The sequence below is a fragment of the Podarcis erhardii genome (genome assembly GCF_964252035.2).
Source record: "Podarcis erhardii genome assembly, chromosome: 4".
Lineage (NCBI taxonomy): Eukaryota > Metazoa > Chordata > Lepidosauria > Squamata > Lacertidae > Podarcis > Podarcis erhardii.
In genome coordinates this window covers 43,089,279-43,110,545 of record NC_138508.1, presented here as the reverse complement: position 1 = coordinate 43,110,545, position 21,267 = coordinate 43,089,279, and the positions used below count along the sequence as shown (strand labels likewise).

Genomic DNA, 21,267 nt, shown 5'->3' with positions numbered 1-21,267 from the left:
TTAAAGCCCTAAACGGCCTCGGCCCAGTATACCTGAAGGAGCGTCTCCACCCCCATCGTTCTGCCCGGACGCTGAGGTCCAGCGCCGAGGGCCTTCTGGCGGTTCCCTCATTACGAGAAGCAAAGCTACAGGGAACCAGGCAGAGGGCCTTCTCGGTAGTGGCACCCGCCTTGTGGAACGCCCTCCCATCAGATGTCAAAGCGATAAATAACTACCTGACATTCAGAAGACATCTTAAGGCAGCCCTGTTCAGGGAAGTTTTTAATCTGTGATATTTTAGTGTATCTCTGGTTTTTATGGAAGCCGCCCAGAGTGGCTGGGGAAACCCAGCCAGATGGGCGGGGTACAAATAATAAATTATTATTATTATTATTATTATTATTATTATTATTATTCATCATTTGTAGATCTCCCTATATGGAACCAATCTCATTTGAAAAAATCTGAGGTTTAGTCCTTGTAAGTCTTCTGAATGGCTATATTTCACAAATGAGAAACACTGTCTCAATGTATGATTGAGGGAACTTACACAAGAGGTAGTCGGTGGACACTTGTAAACCTGCATAATGTATTCGACATTGGACCAAGATATTTTCAGACACGTTTTGCTGTAAGTTGCCAGTAATATTAAAACTTTCAGTGTAGTTGTCCTTTATGGAAGTATAGGAACGCCGCAATGTCTCATTATTGACCAACCAAGACATCGTAGCCTCTGGATAGCCTCCATGAGAAGAACACATCAGTGTCAACTGAGCTGGGCCACAGGGATTATGTGATACATGTATGACAGGCTTCCTATAGTCAGCTAGAGGGAGGAAAAGACAGTAAAATCACAAGTTACACTTGTACATATTGAGATGTCAAACAATGTTATTGGCACTATGTTTTTCTACAGAACCATCAAATTTAATCTGACTTGCACTGGAACAGCAGAGTGCTCTTTAGGAAATCCCATTCATTTCAACGGGAGACACTCGTGGAGGTTCCTGCCATGGCTTGTAATCTAAATGGTGCTATATTACTAAGAATTCTAAATTACTTTCTATGGTAAGAGTTCTTATTATAACGGGTTAATAGCATCCTTTCTCTCAAATTCACATTCCCCTCATAGCAACGTTGAGTAATGTTGGACCCAAGAGACTATATGTTTGTTTGTGTCTGTTAATTATTTGCATTTAAGTTAAATAAAATAACACTAAACAAATTCAAAAGCATTTATATATTTATAATTAACACTTTTACTTGAATGAGTAATAATATATTATTCTGGAATGAATGTTACTGTACTATTAATATCTTATTGTTATTTCTACCACTGTCTTTTATAATTCATGGAGACTGTGTTTACATCAAATGTTGTGGTATTTAGATTTTATGTTTATTTCATATATGATGCCTTCTGAGGGCTTCACCCTAAAAGGAGGCATAAAATAATACTCTGCTGCTCATTGTCATAGCACCTAAAGGGATACGGCATGTTTTTAGGATAACTTAAGCAATATTTTGCGGGACGCGGGTGGTGCTGTGGGTTAAACCACAGAGCCTAGGACTTGCTGATCAGAAGGTCGGCGGTTCGAATACCCGCAATGGGGTGAACTCCCGTTGCACCGTCCCTGCTCCTGTCAACCTAGCAGTTCAAAAGCACGTCAAAGTGCAAGTAGATAAATAGGTACCGCTCCAACTGGAAGGTAAACGGCATTTCTGTGTGCTGCTCTGGTTCGCCAGAAGCGGCTTAGTCATGCTGGCCACATGACCCGGAAGCTGTACGCCGGCTCCCTCGGCCAGTAAAGCGAGATGAGCGCCGCAACCCCAGAGTCAGCCACGACTGGACCTAATGGTCAGGGGCCCTTTACCTTTACTTTAAGCAATATTTAGCAGCAATAATATTGAGTGGACAGAGCTGGGTCAGTGGATGGAGTCTGGAACGTAACTGGGAAGCAGAGGACCGCTAGTCACCAATGCTTGTGAAAGTGTGTTTCATTTCCTATTTTCAAAAGAAGTTCTCAGCTTCCAGTTGTCAGCCGTCTTGGAAGTGCTTTGGCAATCCTAGGCCTGGGGTTTGGGAAGCACTTATGGGGAGATAAGGATTTGGCCCACTTGGCCAAAATGTCCCCCTGTCCCTGCTGTAAGGCCTATGGCATGTCTAAGTAGAAAGCAGCAATGGTTCCTGGGAAGGAGACCAACCGTAAGTGGAGCCAGAGTCAATGACAGGCAGAGCAAGCTAATTTCACCCCCAATCTCCCCCCCGCCCCCACTAAATTATATTTGGGCAACACTGAGACTAAGGAGGAGGAAGCTTGCAGGCACCCATTGGGCTGGTTGTGAAGAAACAGGGAAGTTGGAGCTGGCTGAGGAGAGATAGGTTGGTGGAGCAGTGCTCTATTTGCCCCAGGGAAGCAGCCTCCGCTGGTAGAAAAGTGACTCAAAATGAACAGCCCCTGTCTAACACAAATGAATAGGACCCTTAAGCATTGCTTGGGTACTTAAAATCCTGTTTTGCTAGACAAGCACTTACCTGACACTGATAAATGTACCCATTTATCACCTTTGTGTTCTTCCTCCAGTAATATGATACACCTATATTTGCCTTGATCGGACACATTCACACTGGAGATCCAAAGTGTAAGAGTCTCCTCATCCATCTTTGTCCTGTTCTGGAAATGTATGTCTTTTACTGTGTTTTCTTCGCCGTTGCTGTAAGCTATCACAACCAGGTCAGATTTACCAGGGCCTACGTATTTCTGCCAGTAGATCCTGTAAGATGCCAGGGGCCGTTGCATTTTGTAGTTACAAGGGAGTGTGGCTACACCCCCTATTTTGGCTGTTACCTGGACAGGGTCTGGGGAGGAAGAAAACAAGAAACAGGATCTCGTGAAACAGATGCTTGTTCTTCAAGTCCTTCCTCACATCTCTGCATTGAAACAATACTTTGCAAAAAGGGAAGGGAGATTCAGATATGCAACACACACTGGCCATCAGTCATTAATGAAACAAGGATTTCTGAAGTTCAACCTACTATTCATTTCACAATCAGTTCCCATTAGTAGTGCAATAAATTTCCCCATACTCTCCCACAAATATACCTCTCTTTGACTTGTCAATGACTGTTTGCAGCCTCCATTATTTCTGCTTTCTGTTTCTCCTTCTGTCCCATTTCCTTGATTGCATGATCCCAGAATACCAGAAATTAAATGGTGAGCATGATGATGCCACAACATGGCACAGCTTTCATATGTGATCACCTCCAAATGGGTCATTTCAGTGTGAGGAAGCTGGAGTAGCTCAGTTGGTAGACCATGGTAGGGCATAATCTCAGGGTTGAGAGATCAAGCACCACGTTGAGCAAAAGTTTCCTGCATTGCTATATGATCTTTGTGGTACCTTCCAACTCTATGACTTTTTAGCACATTTGCCCTCATTCAGAATGGGGCAGGTAGGGGAGAGAGAGCAACACAAAGCGTGGAAGAGATCTAAATAAGAGTAACTGGAATTACAATATGGAACGAGTAAAGAGGGAAGCACTTTGTCACCTTTTAGCATAGTTCTCTGAAAAATTGCCAAGAGAGGGGTGTATTTTCATGGGGGAGGTGAGAGAACATTTTTTCAAAACACACACTCTTCAGCTTAGTCCTACTTAGGAGAAAACGCCATTATGAGGGGCTTTATTGTCTGAATCATGCTTGTCTGGATGAAGGATAAAGAGAGGTGTATGAGTGTGTGGAGAAGTCAGCCTATTGTATAAAGTCAACTTTGTCGTTGTTCTGCTCGCTTTTGCCTCCAGCCTTACCCACCACTAGAATGTGGCTCCCAAAAGGTTATCCAGAGGGAATGAAAAAGCTTCCCCAACCTTGGTTTGAATCCACTGAATGTTATTCATGAAATATCTGTGAATTGCAAACAGAGCTGTATACATCAAAACTGGTCACATGCATCTATTCCATTGTTCTATTCCGGTTTGCCTTTTCTCCTTGAACTATTAGTTTGCATGCTTGTAGGCATTTTCCCAGCTGTCAGGACTGTTGTTGTTGTTGTTTGTTTTTTTTAAAAAAAACTTCCCTAAAATAAATGAATCCAGGCTAATGTACCTGTCCCCCCCCCCCCCCCCGTCTTCAGTTGTGATTTGTGTATTGTAAGGGGTTGGACTAAATGACCACTGGGGTCTCTTCCAACTCTACAATTCTATGATTCTATGTACATATATCATGAAATAATTTGGTACAGGCTGTGAATAAAAGGGACGGAATCTTTTGACAAAATTACAGAGGATCTGGGGTTATATATGTAGAGAGTGGATCTAGATTTATATAATTTAATCTCTTTAATAACTATAATAGAAAGGCAGGGTGGAAATGATTGGCAATAAATAAGTTAATAACAGTTTTCATATACCAAAGCCCAATATAGGTTTCTGAGTTGAAACCACAGGAATAACTTGGTAGCATTTAATTATTTATGGAATTTATGTAGTGCCCAATTAGCCACATCCCCTGGGTGGTTCACAAATTTAAAAATGATAAAATACAACTACTATTTTCCACCCCAAAAATCCACAAAATCATAAAAATAGTATATAAAAATGGCACAGAAATCATCATAAAGCCATCATGAGGCAGCATAAGATGAAGAGCAATAAAAACAGCACTAAAACCCAGCCAAGGGGGAAAACAAAATACTTCAAGGAACTAAAATGTACTAGAACCATAGTTACTAAGAGAACACCATTTGCTAAAATGCAGCTGGGCTATGTTTAGAGTAAATACAGCAGAATTTGGCAACTGAAAATTGTTTGTAGAAAGGATCTGTCAAGATAGAGATTATATAGAATTTCCCCTACCATTAGACAGAGGGAAGTGGCTGCCTCAGGTTGTGAATTTGGGGTGTGATAAAAGTTCAGCAAATGGTTCTTTATTTAATTTATCATTGCTGTGTGTTTTTTGCTGCCAAGAAGAAGGTGCCAAAATAATTTGCGTCAGGTGTGAAAATAATTTGTTCAGTCTCAGGTGCCAAAATAATTTGTCTAGCATATCTCCTGTACTTGGGTTATTTCCAAAATCCAGGGGCAATTTCTGACATTTATGGTCTGGATTTCACCTTGAGGGCTCAGTCCTATCAGCATAGGCTGCAATTCTTACAGAGGAGCAGCACAATAGTACTGTGATTGGTGTCCAGCTGTGCCTTGGGACCTCTGAGAAGAAGGCATGTGTGGTTGCCAGTCCATTTCTGTTTTAAATTCTGCATTTGGTTTTTTGCTTTACTTCTTATTATGGTTTTAACTTTTTATTCTAAAACTGCAGAGAACTTTTGTTGCTGGGTAGCATATAAATGCTGTGAAGAAGAAGAAGAAGAAGAAGAAGAAGAAGAAGAAGAAGAAGAAGAAGAAGAAGAAGCAGCAGCAGCAGCAGCAGCGGAGTTTGGATTTGATATCCCGCTTTATCACTACCCGAAGGAGTCTCAAAGCGGTTAACATTCTCCTTTCCCTTCCTCCCCCACAACAAACACTCTGTGAGGTGAGTGGGGCTGAGAGACTTCAGAGAAGTGTGACTAGCCCAAGGTCACCCAGCAGCTGCATGTGGAGGAGCGGGGAAGCGAACCTGGTTCCCCAGATTACGAGTCCACCGCTCTTAACCACTACACCACACTGGCTCATTTAATTAATTACTAAGTAACTATTTATTTAGATAGTAACTATTCATCTAGCTAATTATTTAATGACTAAATAAAACATGACCCTTGTGGTCTCTTCCAACTCTATGATTCTATGAACACAGTCAACCCTATTTCATACTGGGGTTCTGTTCCTGTTCTATGGACCCAATTGCATTTGGTAACCGGTTTCAGTGATCTGCCTGAAATCCACCCAGCCCTGTGAAACTTCTACTATTATCTACCCCTTTTCTTACAATTCAGGGTGGGTTGTGCTCTGTCGCATTGTCCTAGAAAATGTTATGGGGGCAGTTTCACACCACCCTAACCACACCAACAGAGGACATCATACCAGAAAGAGACCATGGGTGTGCGGATGTCAGAGACACAACTTGTTGTGACTTGCCTAAGGAGCTTTCTGGTTGGCAGGCTAATTTTCCCCCTCTGCCCAGGAAAGCAGAACAAAAACCTTCTGTGCAGGACAGCCGTGAGCAAGCACACAGTTACTGGAATTTTTTTTTTTTTTTTTTTTTTTTTTTTTGCTAATGTCACACCTACCTTTGTCTTGCATAACACCTAGGAAACTGCGAGTAGAATATGCTTACAGAACATAACAGTTGTAGACAAGAGGAACTATGCTGCCCACAAACATTCAGCAAGTTCAGTTAACTCACAGTGGAGGTGTGCTGTTGTGACAAAGCAAAAATGAAAACGAATCTGGAAACTGGAATAGACAATATACTAAATAGTCCCTGTAACTGGCCTGTGTGGGAGGCATCTCTCATTCAGCATGTGATCCTGATGAAATCGAAGGTACCAGCACCAAAACCCTGTGCATAATTTCTCTCACTGTCTCAGTGAGAGGGACTAATCTTGTTCTCTTTTCCTGCCAGTACAAAAAAATGGGCTCAGTAACTCTAATTCAAGGTCTAGCTACAGCTGCTTTACATATTATGTCACAGAAAACTGATTTTCTGCTGCATGGACAGGCAAAATATGTTTGGTACCTGCATATGTACATTCTGAAATATACATTTGCTGCTTGGACACATCATTTTTATATATGTACAGCAATTTGGATGGGAGCCCCATGTATAACGATCTATATCTATTTTTTAAACACTCAAATATTTACACACCCCTCTTGAATGAGGTACATGCCTTCTCTAAATTTGTTCTGTATGATTAAATGCCACACAATCAGATGTGCATCTCCTCATTTGTTTCGCTGATTGATGATGTTCTCACCAATGGAGCAATCACACACGTGGTTGGTTTTCGTAGAGACCTACTTTCCTGACATTCCTCCTTTGAGATTGTTAAATCATTTCCACATTTATTAATTACATTTTTATCCCACACTTTTCTATGAAGATTGGGGGCTTGTACACAGCCCCCCGCTTATTCTCACAATATTCCTATGAGGTAGGCTCCGCTGAGAGAAAAAACTGGCTTAAGGTGATCTTTGCAGCCAAGTGGGGATTTGAACTCGTCTCCTCAGTCTAAGGTCCAACATTCTGGCTACTTTTCCATACTGATCTTGACATGTGCTTCTCTTATTTTTCCATTGCGGTGAATACTAGAAAGGTCATGGCATTCCTGGCATCGCAAATTATTGTGTTACTACAAGATGGCCTTACTAGATCCACTTAATTCCTGATGTAGATTGTCCTTATTCCCTAGCGGGGGTGGGGACAAAACCATTTGAGGTTTTTCCTCAGCCACCTTGCAGGGAGACATAATATGTTGTCATTATCCAGCATGGTTTTAGGTTTTAGTTTTCAGTCAGGGAATCCCCTATGACCAGTGAACTTGTGACATTTGAATGAGTAAGAAAAGAAAGCAGAAGCCCAGCCGACAGCAGAAACAAGTTTGGCTTTTCAGTTCCAGATCTGGCATTTCTAGTGAATTCACTCATTCCACAAAGATTTATGAACCATGGTTTTGTACAGACTCACTCAGTAAGCAAGGAATTCTAGTTTTTAAAAATATATTATATATACAGTGGTACCTTGGGTTACATACGCTTCAGGTTACATACGCTTCAGGTTACAGACTCCGCTAACCCAGAAATAGTGCTTCAGGTTAAGAACTTTGCTTCAGGATGAGAACAGAAATTGCGCGCTGGCGGCGCGGCAGCAGCGGGAGGCCCCAGTAGCTAAAGTGGTGCTTCAGGTTAAGAACAGTTTCATGTTAAGAACGGACCTTCCGAAACGAATTAAGTACTTAACCCGATGTACCACTGTATATATATATATTATGGTGCCATGGTTCCATGTTATATGGAAGCTCTCTATGCATCCCCCCCCCGGCTTTGATTCAATTACATAATTTAGACACCCTGACTGCCAATAGCCCTTGATCTGTCCCTCAGGCTGTTTTATTTTAACTGTCCCACAAGTCCACTTATAATATAGTAAATACCATAATCACTGAGTTTCATTTTATTACTGCTATTATCTGTTTTCCGTTTTACTTACAGCATAAATCTATGCATGTCTACTTAGAACAGGGCTGACCCAAGGTATTTTGGTGGCAGAAGCAAACCCCCAAATGGTGTCCCACCCCCACTAGGGAAGGAGAGGTGAGTGAAGATCTACATCAGGAATAAGGTGGAGAATAAAGTTATACATTAGGATCTGCTGCCCTATGGATCCTGCCACCTGAGGCAGTTGGCCCACCTTGTTTCATGGTGGGCTGGCCCTGACTCCACAAAACTAGAAAACTGCACAAACAAACTACATTAAAAATCTTTACCGTATTCATTCCATAAATTTTATATACTGCTCGATTGCAAAAAGTCTCAAAGCTGTTTAGAAATACATATATAAGTATTGGGCAACAATGTGAAAAGTGTGTGTGGAGAATGAGAGAGAGAGGGAGGGGGAGAGGGAAAGAGAAAGAGAGAGAAGCATTCTGAAAAGTGTGGGCTGGTGAGAATTTAAAATGGCTTTCATTTCTTTTTCAGCCTGCTATGGTCTAATTTGAGTAGAGGAAAAATAGACTAACAGTTTAAACAATGTTCCAATATGGACAAGCCCTGCATCATGTATGAGGTAATTATTCCAAGCACTTTGCAATAAACTACTTTAAAATATGACTATTATATTATTATTATTTGTTAAGGGTCCTTAATGACTTGGAGATTTCCCAGTGACTGGACTGAGGAATTTCTTAAGAAAACTGGGGAAACCCCATGCGGTGAGAGACCATGATCTGGGAGAATCCCATGCTGGGAGGGAAAGAACAGATGCAATCTTATTCTTCCCCTGGAAGATTTACTGCTATTCCAAGGCCAACCCTATCATTAATTAGAGTGAGATGGCTGCCTCAGGTGGCAGATGCTGAGAGATGGCAGCAGTAGCACCAGAACCCTGGTTGTACTTCCTGAGGTCCCCTAAAGCCATTCCCTTCTCCTAAGTCAGGATCCTGATGGTGGCCACATCTGCTTTCTGCTGGCTTGGTCACCTGACTGCCTTGCCTTGAAAGGGACCAAGGGAGCAGACAGAAAGATGGCCATCCCTGGTCGCGCACTGCAGCATGCATCTCCAGTGTGCCTGCCCATGCGCTTGTATTTAGCATAAAGCCTTTCAGAGCTCTTTGAATCATTTGGTGTTGTCCACAAACATGGCCACCTCCCTGATAACCCTAACTCTAGATCCTGGGTCCCAGGCTAGTTAAAGTTTTAAAGGATAAAAATTGATCCCAGGACCAAATAGGCAACTTGGTGTGCCTGAACATTGCTGAAGTGATACGACTGAGCACCTCACATTGGACAACAGTCTGGCTGCTTCCAAATGCTTTCTCAAGGCAGACTCTTGTAGACTGTTACAATAATCCAACCTTGATGTAATGAGGGTGGGGAGAGAGAGGAATGAATGGCCATGTCAGATTTCTACAATCAACCAACACACCAGCTGAAGCAGCTGAGAAGTGCTTCCGGCCACTGCTAATAACTGGGTCAGTTCTAAGTCCTGGAGCACTCCCAAGCTGCACACAGAGTTCAGCTCTCCCCTAGACTCTAGCAACTGCATCTCAAGAGTAGATAGTGGCTACATCTGGGCTCTAGTGCCCAAGCATGCAAAATTCATGTACATAAATATTCAGGCACCACGCAGTGACAGATTGCCATTTCACACCCTGTATCTTCTGAGTTAAATTTTGAGCTGTTGATAACTTAGTATAGATAATTTTGCTGTCTATCTGTATTAAAAAGAACAAACACTCTACCAGCTTTTAGAAGCAGTAGGATGCAGGCAAATGCAGAGTAAATTAATACTCATCCCTTCATTCAATTTATAGCCCATGCTTCATCGTGAGGTCCTCAGGCAGGATGCATATAATTCCATAATGCAGCTTAACATAATAATTATAACTTCAGCTAAAACTGTAACCAGCACGACTACACTGGAGGGAGGAATCACAAAATCTAATTTAATACATAACGACAACAACAAAATACTTGCACCACTTATCTACCCAGCCACTCTGGGTGAAGAGATGCATCTTGACGTGCCAGTGAAATACATACAATGAAAGAGCTAGATACATCTCAGAGGGGAGAGAGAGTTCCAGAACCTGGGGGCCACCACAGAGAAGGCTCTCCTACACACCACTATTCCACAGACTGCAGAATACACTGGTGTATAGGAAGCATTCAGGTTTGCCACAGAAGGTGGAGAGAGCTGTCCTGCTTGGCCAACTCCAGATTTAATCTACTTCTGTTCTCCAGTATTACAAGATTTAAGAAGATTCATACAATATCCAAGTAGAATCAAAATCCAGACCTAGGCATATGGCTGCAGCTGTAAAACTGCATGCCCACAAACTATGAAACATTGGCCACAGACTATGCAATGTCAACACAGCACTGTCCTCCAAATGAGGAAAGCTGTCATCACCACAAACAATCATTTATAGAATGTTATTAATCTCGTGCGCATTGGATCAGTGCACAATGTGACGCAAGACTCCTGTAAGAGATCAGCAGGAAGGAAGTATTAGAAATATATTAGGGGTTTCCCAGAAGCAGGGAGAGGGAGTGGCCGAAAGGAACCTGGAATGTAACCCAAGATGGAGTATTGCTGTTAGCATATACAGTGTTACCTCAAGTTACAGAAGCTTCAGGTTAGAGACACTTCAGGTTACAAACTCAGCTAACCCAGAAATAGTACCTCGGGTTAAGAACTTTGCTTCAGGATGAGAACAGAAATTGCGTGGCGGCAGCGGGAGGCCCCATTAGCTAAAGTGGTACCTCATGTTAAGAACAGTTTCAGGTTAAGAACGGACCTCTGGAACAAATTAAGTTCTTAACCTGAGGTACCGCTGTAACTGTTTCCAGCATTTCTTTTTTCAAAATGCAAGGGACAGCACAAATCAGTTCCTGTGTCTTTGAAAGAATTCAGGCTGACTCAACCTGCGACACAGCAAGGCAAATGCAGCTTGCTGGTAATGACTGCTGAGTGCCAGGTGCTTGACACCATTTCAGCCTCCCCCCCCCCATTTCAGCCATCCTAGGCAGTCCGCAAAACAAGGAGTATTTGTGGGCTGTGCACTGCATTAGGTTGGGTGGTCCAAATGGCCCAATGTGGTGGTTTTGACAGGGGCCATATCACTGGCCAAGTTTATTTATTTCAGATTAATACCATCATCAGCAAGATTGCTGATACTCAAACTAGGGCACTCCCAGCCTGTTTCTATTTTCTGGCAAATTCAGGTAGCACAATTAAAGTAGATTTGGTGGCGTTGCGCAGCAAACCCACTTCCCCCCAAATTAGCCCTTTTTTGCAATAAGGAAAGTGATAAGGAAATGATTTGGAAAGTGTGAGGTGTTAATTGCTTCCTGCAATGTCATATAATCCACCCTATGAAAAAATAAGAATGAATGCTGAGTGAACAGCTTGTCTGGAAGTGACCATAGATATAGTTAAAAGCAGCCACTGGAGGGGGGCAGTTTGGTGGATGAGTGATTGCTTAACCTTTTCCCTTGTCTGTACTCTCCAAAGCTGCAATTAGCTATGGAAGAGAAAACGACAGGTACAATATCTTCTTCTCAACTCACAGCAGCATGTTGTATGTGCGGATTAAGGTTGTGGAAGGTTAACCCCCTGCCTATAGAGCAAACTGAAATCTCTCCCATAGCAGCTTTTAGCTCAAAGGGACTGTGCGATTTAGTGACGAAAGACTGGGATGCTTGTCTTTGAATCCTCACATGGGCCACGAAGCTAACCAGGACCTTGCTCACTCACTGGTGAGGTAAACTGGTGTAACTCCATGCCACTCCTAGTTTGGCCCCAGAAACAAATGATTTGAGACCAAACTGTATTCAGCATTACAAGACACATTTCATTCAGTACACTTTGGTGTGGGTGTGGGTAGAGGTGTGTGTGATTTCAATTTCTATTTGCTTAATTTGGTTAACACTTTCCCCTGTTTTCTTTGGGGTTTCCCCCAAACTCATTCTTAAGTTGTTGTTTCACCTTTCGGTGTTGCTTAAGGCATGATTTCAGAAAGAGGGGGAAAGCAGATTTCTGAATTCAAAGGAAGCAGGAGAAGAACTCTGTGTCCATTGTCCACAGCTGGCTCCACCATTTGTCAGAAGCCCTTACTCTCAAAGGCTTGATGAAATGTGTGAGAGGTCAGTGGAGATGAACTGGCTGGCTCGAGGCCTCTGCCATCCCTCCGTTTGCCTTCCGGCTTCCTTAAGGGGCAAAGTGACCGAAACAGTGACAAAGGGAGCAGAGCTCAGCCCCACTGCGGCCTCCTGACGTTTTTCCATGGCACTGGCCACTGAAAATCCTGCCACTGTTTAATATTGTTTTAATTGAGATATTTTATGTAGCGTACTTACATACATCATCATCATCATAAACTTTTTTGCACTAGCCAAAGGCCATGGCATCATTCACAAAGGGAACAAAAAGAAAAGCAACAATAACCATAAAAACCATAAAAACATCAGGTACTGCAGGTACAATAAACCACAATCACTTCTCTTAAAAATTATTTGTTGCATACGATAGAAAAGCAAGGGGTTCTCAGGTAGAGTGTGCCAGCTTAAATGTCTGAATCACCATTGCAATTGACCATTATTTTATCTAGTTCTTTTCTCCTGATCTTCTTAGCTGCCAATCCATATAGTGCTACTTTATAAATTACGAAGTCTACTTAGATTCATGGGCTTATTTTGTACTAATATGTAGTAACGTTGTTCACTGCTTTGCGGACCTTTGTGCTAAAAAGCAGTGTGCAAGTAAACCACACCAGGCTGTACAGCGTCAATAAAGACAGTAGTGGCTGAAGAGCAAGTTGCCTCAGCCAGGCGATTTTAAGCGACAATGACGGGACAGTAAATGGTTACTTCTTTAATTTATTCTTACATCTGAGGAAAGGGGAGAGGTGCTTGTGGGATTTTCTGCCCCAGGTCCCAATATAACTTCGCTGGCCTGGGGTAATATGTGCCTGGAATCGGGTGGGAGGTTTGCCACCTGCTGCTCTGCCTCACACAGAATGTCTTTGGGCAGCCCTGCCACTGCAAAAGCACATGCCAGAGCATATGGCGAAGTTACGTACTTTTAGAATAATGCTCCCTCATCGGATGGGAATGCACGGTACTTTATTTATGACAAAAATGAGATAAGCCAGCCTCACTGCATTTGGGGGAACTCATTCTGCCAAGATGAGTACTGGCCTTCTGGCCCAAAGTCCTGTAGAGGTTGCACATTCGTTCCAGTATTGTTGGACATCCACAGGTGTTGTGTTTTATTTTGAGGTGGGGGTGCTAAAACACCAATGGAACAGACTATTTTATGAGAAAGACAGAGAGAGAGACACACACACACAGAGAGAGAGACAGAGACAGAGACTGTACATTTTGCCTTATATACTGTATCATGTTCTGCTGAGATAGGTCAGTTGGTTGAGCATGAGACTCTTAATCTCATTGTTGTGGGTTGCAGCTGCATGTTGGACAAAAGATTCCTGCATTGCAGGGGTTAGGTCTAAATGACCCTTGTGGTCCCTTCCAGCTCTCGTTGTTGTTGTTTAGTCATTTAGTTGTGTCCGACTCTTCGTGACCCCATGGACCAGAGCACGCCAGGCACTCCTGTCTTCCGCTGCCTCCCACAGTTTGGTCAAACTCATGCTGTTAGCTTCGAGAGCACTATCCAACCATCTTGTCCTCTGTCGTCCCCTTCTCCTTGTGCCCTCCATCTTTCCCAACATCAGGATCTTTTCCAGGGAGTCTTCTCTTCTCATGAGGTGGCCTCAGCTTCAGGATCTGTCCTTCCAGTGAGCACTCAGAGCTGATTTCCTTAAGAATGGAGAGGTTTGATCTTCTTGAAGTCCACGGGACTCTCAAGAGTCTCCTCCAGCACCATAATTCAAAAGCATCAACTCTTTGGCAATCAGCCTTCTTTATGGTTCAGCTCTCACTTCCATACATCACTACTGGGAAGACCATAGCTTTTACTATACGGACCATTGTTGGCAAGGTGGTGTCTGTTTTTTAAGATGTTGTCTAGGTTTGTCATTGCTTTCCTCCCAGCTCTACAATTCTATAATTCTACAAATGCTAGAAACTTATTATCTCTTTCTTTAAAATGAAAGTTAGGATTATGGTTCATTTGGAGGGAGGACAGCTCCCTCTCCCTCTGTGGATGATCATGCCACTATATTCAGAAAACTGATACAACCATCACTGTGGCCTATGTGACCCATTTAAGCTGCCATTTGTAAACACAACTGATGAGACATATGTAGTGCTGTGGAAGGGGCAAGAATGCATAAGTGCTGGTTTCCGGCCCCACCCTAGATCAATGGTGGCTGTTCTTCGTAGCCCTCCGGGGGCTGCGAAGAAGTTCAGGCAGGAGAGAGGAAATGAGATGTAAATCCTCTCAATATTCCTCATTGGGGTCTGGGGAGTTCACTGCATCCCTCAGTGTTGCGCAATCCTGTGTCTGTCAACTTGAAAGGCAGAATGGGAGCGATCTGGGAGTGTGCCCCTGCCATGGTCAAGCTTCTGTTACCGATATGATTTGTGGAAGCTTCCTCCTCAATCTGGATAATCGACATTAATCAAGAGGCGCTCCCAAAGCATCATATGCTAATGGGCTGTAATCAATCAACTGCCAAAAGAACCGGGACAAGTTTTCTGAAGCTATTTGAATGGTTTTCTGAAATTTGAGAATACTTACAACAGCTTGAAAGGAAAAGGGGAGAACAAGGAGCTTTGTGCTTTCTTATGGTTTTGTAATGGTCTTTTTTTCCTCTTGTCCTCCTCTATTATGAAGAAACGTGTGTAGAGTGGGAAACCTGATTTTAAGAAATTGTATTAAATTAAAGTAATTTGGTATAGATAGATAGATAGATAGATAGATAGATAGATAGATAGAGAGGGGGGGGAAAGTATTTGATCCCCTGCTAAATTTGCCCATTTGCCCTCTGTCAAAGAAATGACCAGTCCATAATTTTAATGGTAGGTTTATTGTAGCTGTGAGAGACAGAATAACAACAGGAAAACCCCCAGAAACTCAGAAGACAAAAGTCAGTGATTGATGTGCATTATGATGAGTGAAATAAGTATTTGATCCCTTTGCAAAAGATGACTTAGTACTTGGTGGCAAAACCCTTGTTGGCAATTACAGAGGTCAGACGTTTCTTGTAGGTGGCCACCAGGTTTGCACACATCTCAGGAGGTATTTTGTCCCACTCCTGTTTGCAGATCCTCTCCAAGTCAGTAAGATTTCGAGGCTGATGTGTAGCTACTCTAACCTTCAGCTCCCTCTACAAATTTTCAATGGGATTAAGGTCTGGAGTCTGGCTAGGCCACTCCAGAACCTTAATGTGCTGCTTCTTGAGCCACTCCTTTGTTGCCTTGTCCGTGTGTTTTGGGTCATTGTCATGCTGGAATACCCATCCTTGACCCATTTTCAATGCCCTGGTTGTGGGAAGGAGGTGCTCATCCAAGATTTGACGATACATGGTCCCATCCATTGTCCTTTCAATGTGTGTGTGTGTGTGTGTGTGTGTGTGTGTGTGTGTGTGTGTATACATAAGTGCCGATTCTAAAAGCAGTGTGCCCACCCTGTCTGAATTAGAAAAACGGGATGATTGTATGCCTCATATCATAAACAAGCATAGGCTTGTTTCTGCTTGTAATATGTGAGATGGGACTCCCTTTCAGTTATTTTTTTCCCCTGGAGCCACTTCTGTGCTCAGCAGAACTTTAGCACTTCACTGCTTCTGATTAGGTGCAGAATTGTCCTCATGGCTTGGCAACACTGTGTTAAGTTATGATATGGGAAGTAGGCCATTTACTCCAGGGTCCCACCATAATTCCGGCTTGAGATTTTTCTCATATTGGGAGGGGTGGTGGTGCCATGAATCCCTCTATAGCAGGGGTGGATAACTTATGCCCCTCTAGATTATGTTGAACTCAAACTCCTTTCATTTGTGACAATTGGCCTTGTTGGCTGAGGCTGATGGAGCTACAGTCCAACAACATATGGAGAGATCCAAGTTCCCCATTCCTTCTCTAAAGCCTCTTGCTTCATCAGCAGATGGGAAATAAGTACAAAAGAATAAGAAAATAAGTTCTTCCCAGGCAGCACCTTGGGGACCTTATTATTAAGATTTTTATTTTTTTTACTGTACTGTATGAAGTGGTTACAAACCATTAATCTTTATAAGCAGCCAGAAGATGGATATTAATGTTCCCACAATGGAATGTTGGAACTGTGTACCATTTTGAATCATTAAGGAAGCTAAACCACAGTGGTTTGGTTAAGGCTTTTTCAGTGATTTGGGATTTGAAAACAGCTCTCTAAGATCCAAGACTAACATTCTGACTACTGGAGAGTATTGAATACCCAGAGAACTAAATAAATTTTGTGCTCATGTTGGACTAAATACTTCATCAAACAAACTCCTTTTGATTTGCCCACCCTAGCAACTCACTAATCCAAGTAATTCGAGAAATGTGCTGCTTGACACCAGTTACCTGAGAGGAAGGCAAAGTCCACCAACGTGAGTCATAAAACCGACATAAAGTTGCAAAAGAATCTTATATGTGTGTGATAGCAAGAGATCAACCCGGGAGTAAAGGTAAAATCTGGTACCTTTGATCTGAGCAAGAGCAGCCTGACATCTTCCACCAAAACTGGAAAACCCACAAAGGCTTATATCCTCTCCAGCTTAATAACAGTGTCTGAAGGGATTATAAGAACCTTAGCACATTCATAGACTCAGAGTTGAAAGCAATCTCAAAGATCATCTTGTCCAATCCTCTGTTGATGTAAGAAATCCACTGCTATTGCATCTCTTTGATACCTGGTCATCCAGCCTCTGCTTAAAACCTCCAGCAAAGGGCAGTCCACTACCTTCTGAGTAGACTCTCCCACTGCTGAACAACACGTATCCTTGGGAAGTCCCTGTCCTACATTTCCCATTACAATATAACACAAATAAATAAACAATTAGATACCACTTTAAAGCACTCAGTGCTTCATAGAAATAAACTTACAATCCCACAACCACTTGGCAAGGTAGGTTGGTATTATTATTCATTAAAACATTAAAAGAGCCCTGCTGGATTAGACCAAATGTCCATCTAAACCTGAGGTCGCCAACATTACACCCATGGGGAATTCACCTGCCACCCACGTAGTCTATGAATCTCACGCTCAATCTCTCCTTAGTCATGAAGTGATGAGGTACTTTCCCCCTGACTGCAAACACACGAACTTTAATTCTATAATCAGATCCATTGCATCTTTTTTGCCCCTGAAAAAGTACTTCTTGAGAAAGTGGTTGTATCGTTGAAATAAATATCAGTGCAGGTGAATTATTCCATAGTGTGTCCATTTGAAAACAGATTACCGGTATTTGTACTACTACATCCAGTTTTTACCTCATGCAGCTACTACAAACTGAACTGATGTGTTCAGTGAGCTGAAGTTCTATTTCCTGATAAGTTACCCTGCCAATCTATAAGTGAAGTTAGGCATATGTGCCCCAATATATGTTACTCTACAAGGGCCTACACAGAAGCATTTTGCTACCTAGTCACCAAGTTTGGAGATAACTTTTTTTGACTTCTCTACAGTCCACTTGCATTTTCATCACCTTGAGTAAATTGGTGTGATCTGCAAACTCGGCCATTTCAAGGATCAACTTTGACTCTAGAAAATGTATGCTTTAAATCACTGGCACATTATGGATCCTTATGGGACTCTACAATTTACTTTCCATTGTGAAAACTGCCTGCTTTTTCCTACTCTCTTCTTGTTTAATCAGTTACTAATACATAAGAATGAGGGACGCGGGTGGCGCTGTGGTCTAAACCACGAAGCCTAGCAGAAGGTTGGCGGTTTGAATCCCTGCAACAGGATGAGCTCCCGTTGCTCGGTCCCAGCTCCAACCAACCTAGCAGTTCGAAAGCACGTCAAAGTGCAGGTAGATAAATAGGTACCGCTCTGGTGGGAAGGTAAACAACGTTTCCATGTGCTGCTCTGGTTCGCCAAAAGCGGCTTAGTCATGCTGGCCACATGGCCACAGCTGTCTGCGGACAAACGCCGGCTCCCTCGGCCTATAGAGCGAGATGAGCGCACAACCCCAGAGTTGTCCGTGACTGGACTTAACTATCAGAGGTATTTCTACCTTTACTTAATATAGTGGTACCTCTGGTTACGTACTTAATTCATTCTGGAGGTCCGTTCTTAACCTGAAACTGTTCTTAACCTGAAGCACCACTTTAGCTAATGGGGCCTCCTGTTGCTGCTGTGCTGCCGCCGCACGATTTTTGTTCTCAACCTGAAGCAAAGTTCTTAACCCAAGGTACTATTTCTAGGTTAGAGGAGTCTGTAACCTGAAGCGTATGTAACCCAAGGTACCACTGTACATAAGAATACCAACCTTCCTATTCCTCAGCTGCTAAGTCTAAATAAGAGCCTTTGCTAAAGGATTTATCAAAAGTGTATTGAAAATCTCTGTAGATAATATCCATTATTATTATTATTTTCACCTAATAATAATAATAATGGTTATTATTATTATTTTATACCCAGCAGGTCCCAGGGTTGGTTACAATGTTGAATATTAAATAGTTAAAATAGTTAAAACAAATAACAGTCATAGGAATAGGATGTGCCCTAAAATACACACATATAAGGTGTCAAAGACCAGGGTGAAGAGCTGTGTCCTCAGCATTCTAAGAAAGCTGTATAGTGAAGGTGCCACATGCTTCTCTGTGGATTACCCTACTCGACTGGACTGTTCCCCACCCACAAGTTTGTTTACATCTTCAAAAATTTCCAAAACGTTGGTGAGGCAGGACTTCCCTTAGGAGAAACCATACTGATCCATTCTCATCAAAACTCGATGTTCTAATGCTTGGCAATCTTATATTATGGCATTTCCCATCAGTTTCTCCAAAGCAGATAAGCTAACTAGCCAGTGGGGATGTAAGGATCTGCCAATTTTAGTTCTCTCAGTTTCTCAATTTTCCAGTCTTAAATTCAGTTTTCCACATTTCTGCAGCAGTTTGTGATTTTTTAAAGAAAAAAAACCCCGCATGAAAATTCTTCACTATTATGCAACTTTCTCCTCATAAATACATATTTGTATGCATTTTGACTTGTGTATACACACACTTTTGCCAGCAATTTCTCCTAAAACAGCACATTTTTGCAATGCTCTTTTCATGTATATATTCAATGCACACTTTCTTCTAACTTATATGCATTTGTGTAAACGGTGGTGGCTGGAGAAATGTATTGCGAAAAATCAGGAACGTGCGAATCTTGAAAGATTCATGCTTTGGTTCTCTTATCGTTTTCAAAAGTGTTAATTTGATAGGTTTGGCTTAAAATGAGAACTGAATTTCTCCTCCATCTCTGCTGGCCAGTAATGTCCTGGATTCTATTTTAAAGAGCAGCATTTACATTGGCTTCTTTTCAATTCCTCAGTTTGGAGGCTGATTCTATTGACACGTTGACTGTTTTTGTTACAAGATAAAGGTAAAGGTACCCTTGACCATTACGTCCAGTCACGGATGACTCTGGGGTTGTGCACTCATCTCGCTCTATAGGCTGAGGGAGCTGGCATTTGTCTGCAGACAGTTTTTCCGGGTCATGTGGCCAGCATGACTATGCCGCTTCTAGCACAATGGAACACCAAAACCAGAGCAGCGCATGGAAACGCCGTTTACCTTCCCGCTATTTATCTACTTGCACTTTGACGTGCTTTCAAACTGCTAGGTGGACAGGAGCTGGGACCGAGCAATGGGATTCAAACCACCGACCTTCTGATCGACAAGTCCTAGGCTCAGTGGTTTAGACCACAGCACAACCAGCATCCTGTTACAAGATAAACTACTGAGAATTTTGAGTTATTGAAGAACACCTGGGCAGATGTTGTCCAGAACATTCCATCACCATATAGCAAATGGAAAGCTGAGCTGAGGCTTGCCTAATGCTGCTGATTTCATGGCAAAGCTGAAATTCACACAGAAACTCCTAAATTGTAAACCACAGTCCTGTGTACGCTTATTTAGAAGTAAGTCTCATTGAGTTCAGTGCAAAGAATGAAGCATCCACCACTTTTTAAACACACACACACACACACACACACACACACACACACACACCAGTTCCTCTTGGGAATAAGCAAGGTCAAGTCCTCTTGGGAATAAGCAATAATGTCAAGTAATGCTCTTATGAGGACAAACACAGTGAATTGTTGGGCTTACCTGAACAACCAAAAGGAAGCACAAAGAGGCCAAGCCAGAGGAACCACGTTAGAACGGGTGTGGAGAACATCAGTTTTCTCTTCTGTGTGTACATCATATTTTCCAAGACCACCTTGACTGAAGCAGTGAAACGGCAAGAAGTTACAGAGAGAAATGCAGGATGTTTGTGCAGTTCAGGTGATTTAGTTTAATTTATAGGTAGTATTGCTTTGTCTTGACAGTTCTGTTCCCCTACCCACTCTGCAACCCACATTAATCTATCAATCTATCTATCAATCAATTTAGCACATGGCTTCCACGGTGGCATATGATACTCAGGGCATCAGCAATTTCATAAGAATTCGTTATCAAACAGTAGTGAACACACAATTGTGCTTGGAGCAATAATTAAATAATCAATCAACATATAATTAATTGAAAGCAGTTCCAGAGCCAGTCCTGTGTAATGTGCATTGGATTTTTACCATCTTAATTAATTGCTTGCGAAGATAAAACAAATGAAGAACACTGGTTCACACTTTATGTGCTGGCAAGTACATATTAGGTTGACACAACAGAAGGCTAAAGTCAGAGCATATACCTTGCTGATGCATTTTTTTTTTTATGATGCTGTGACACAAGTTATGCTGTACCACAACTAAGCCTTGGATCCCAGACTCTAGAAGCAGTCATACATAAACAGTAAAACAACTATAGGTGGAAAACTGTTTTCAGATGCTGATTTCTAGGCGAGATTATCAAGAGGCTTTCAGGGACAGAATGACTAGAATTTGATGCAGGCATGAACGTAGCCAGAATTTATTGGGGTGGGGGGGAGGCTTTATGTTGGGGGAGAACAAAACTGAGTTATTTGCGATGCAACTGGTCAGTTAGCTAAG

The 21,267-nt window shown here is 42.3% G+C and overlaps 1 protein-coding gene across 2 annotated transcripts in view; it reads right to left on the bottom strand.

Moving 5' to 3' along the window:
• The window catches only part of CD80 (CD80 molecule), a 56,249-nt gene that overhangs the window by 5,736 nt on the left and 29,246 nt on the right, over positions 1–21,267 (bottom strand). For both annotated transcript variants that reach the window (XM_081858548.1, XM_081858549.1), the window contains exons 4-6: positions 20,390–20,501; positions 2,516–2,839; positions 530–805 (exon numbers count right to left, since the gene is read on the bottom strand). In XM_081858548.1, coding sequence (XP_081714674.1) covers positions 530–805; positions 2,516–2,839; positions 20,390–20,486 — 697 coding nt within the window. In that variant the 5' untranslated portion in view covers positions 20,487–20,501. The remainder of the gene's footprint in view (positions 1–529; positions 806–2,515; positions 2,840–20,389; positions 20,502–21,267) is intronic.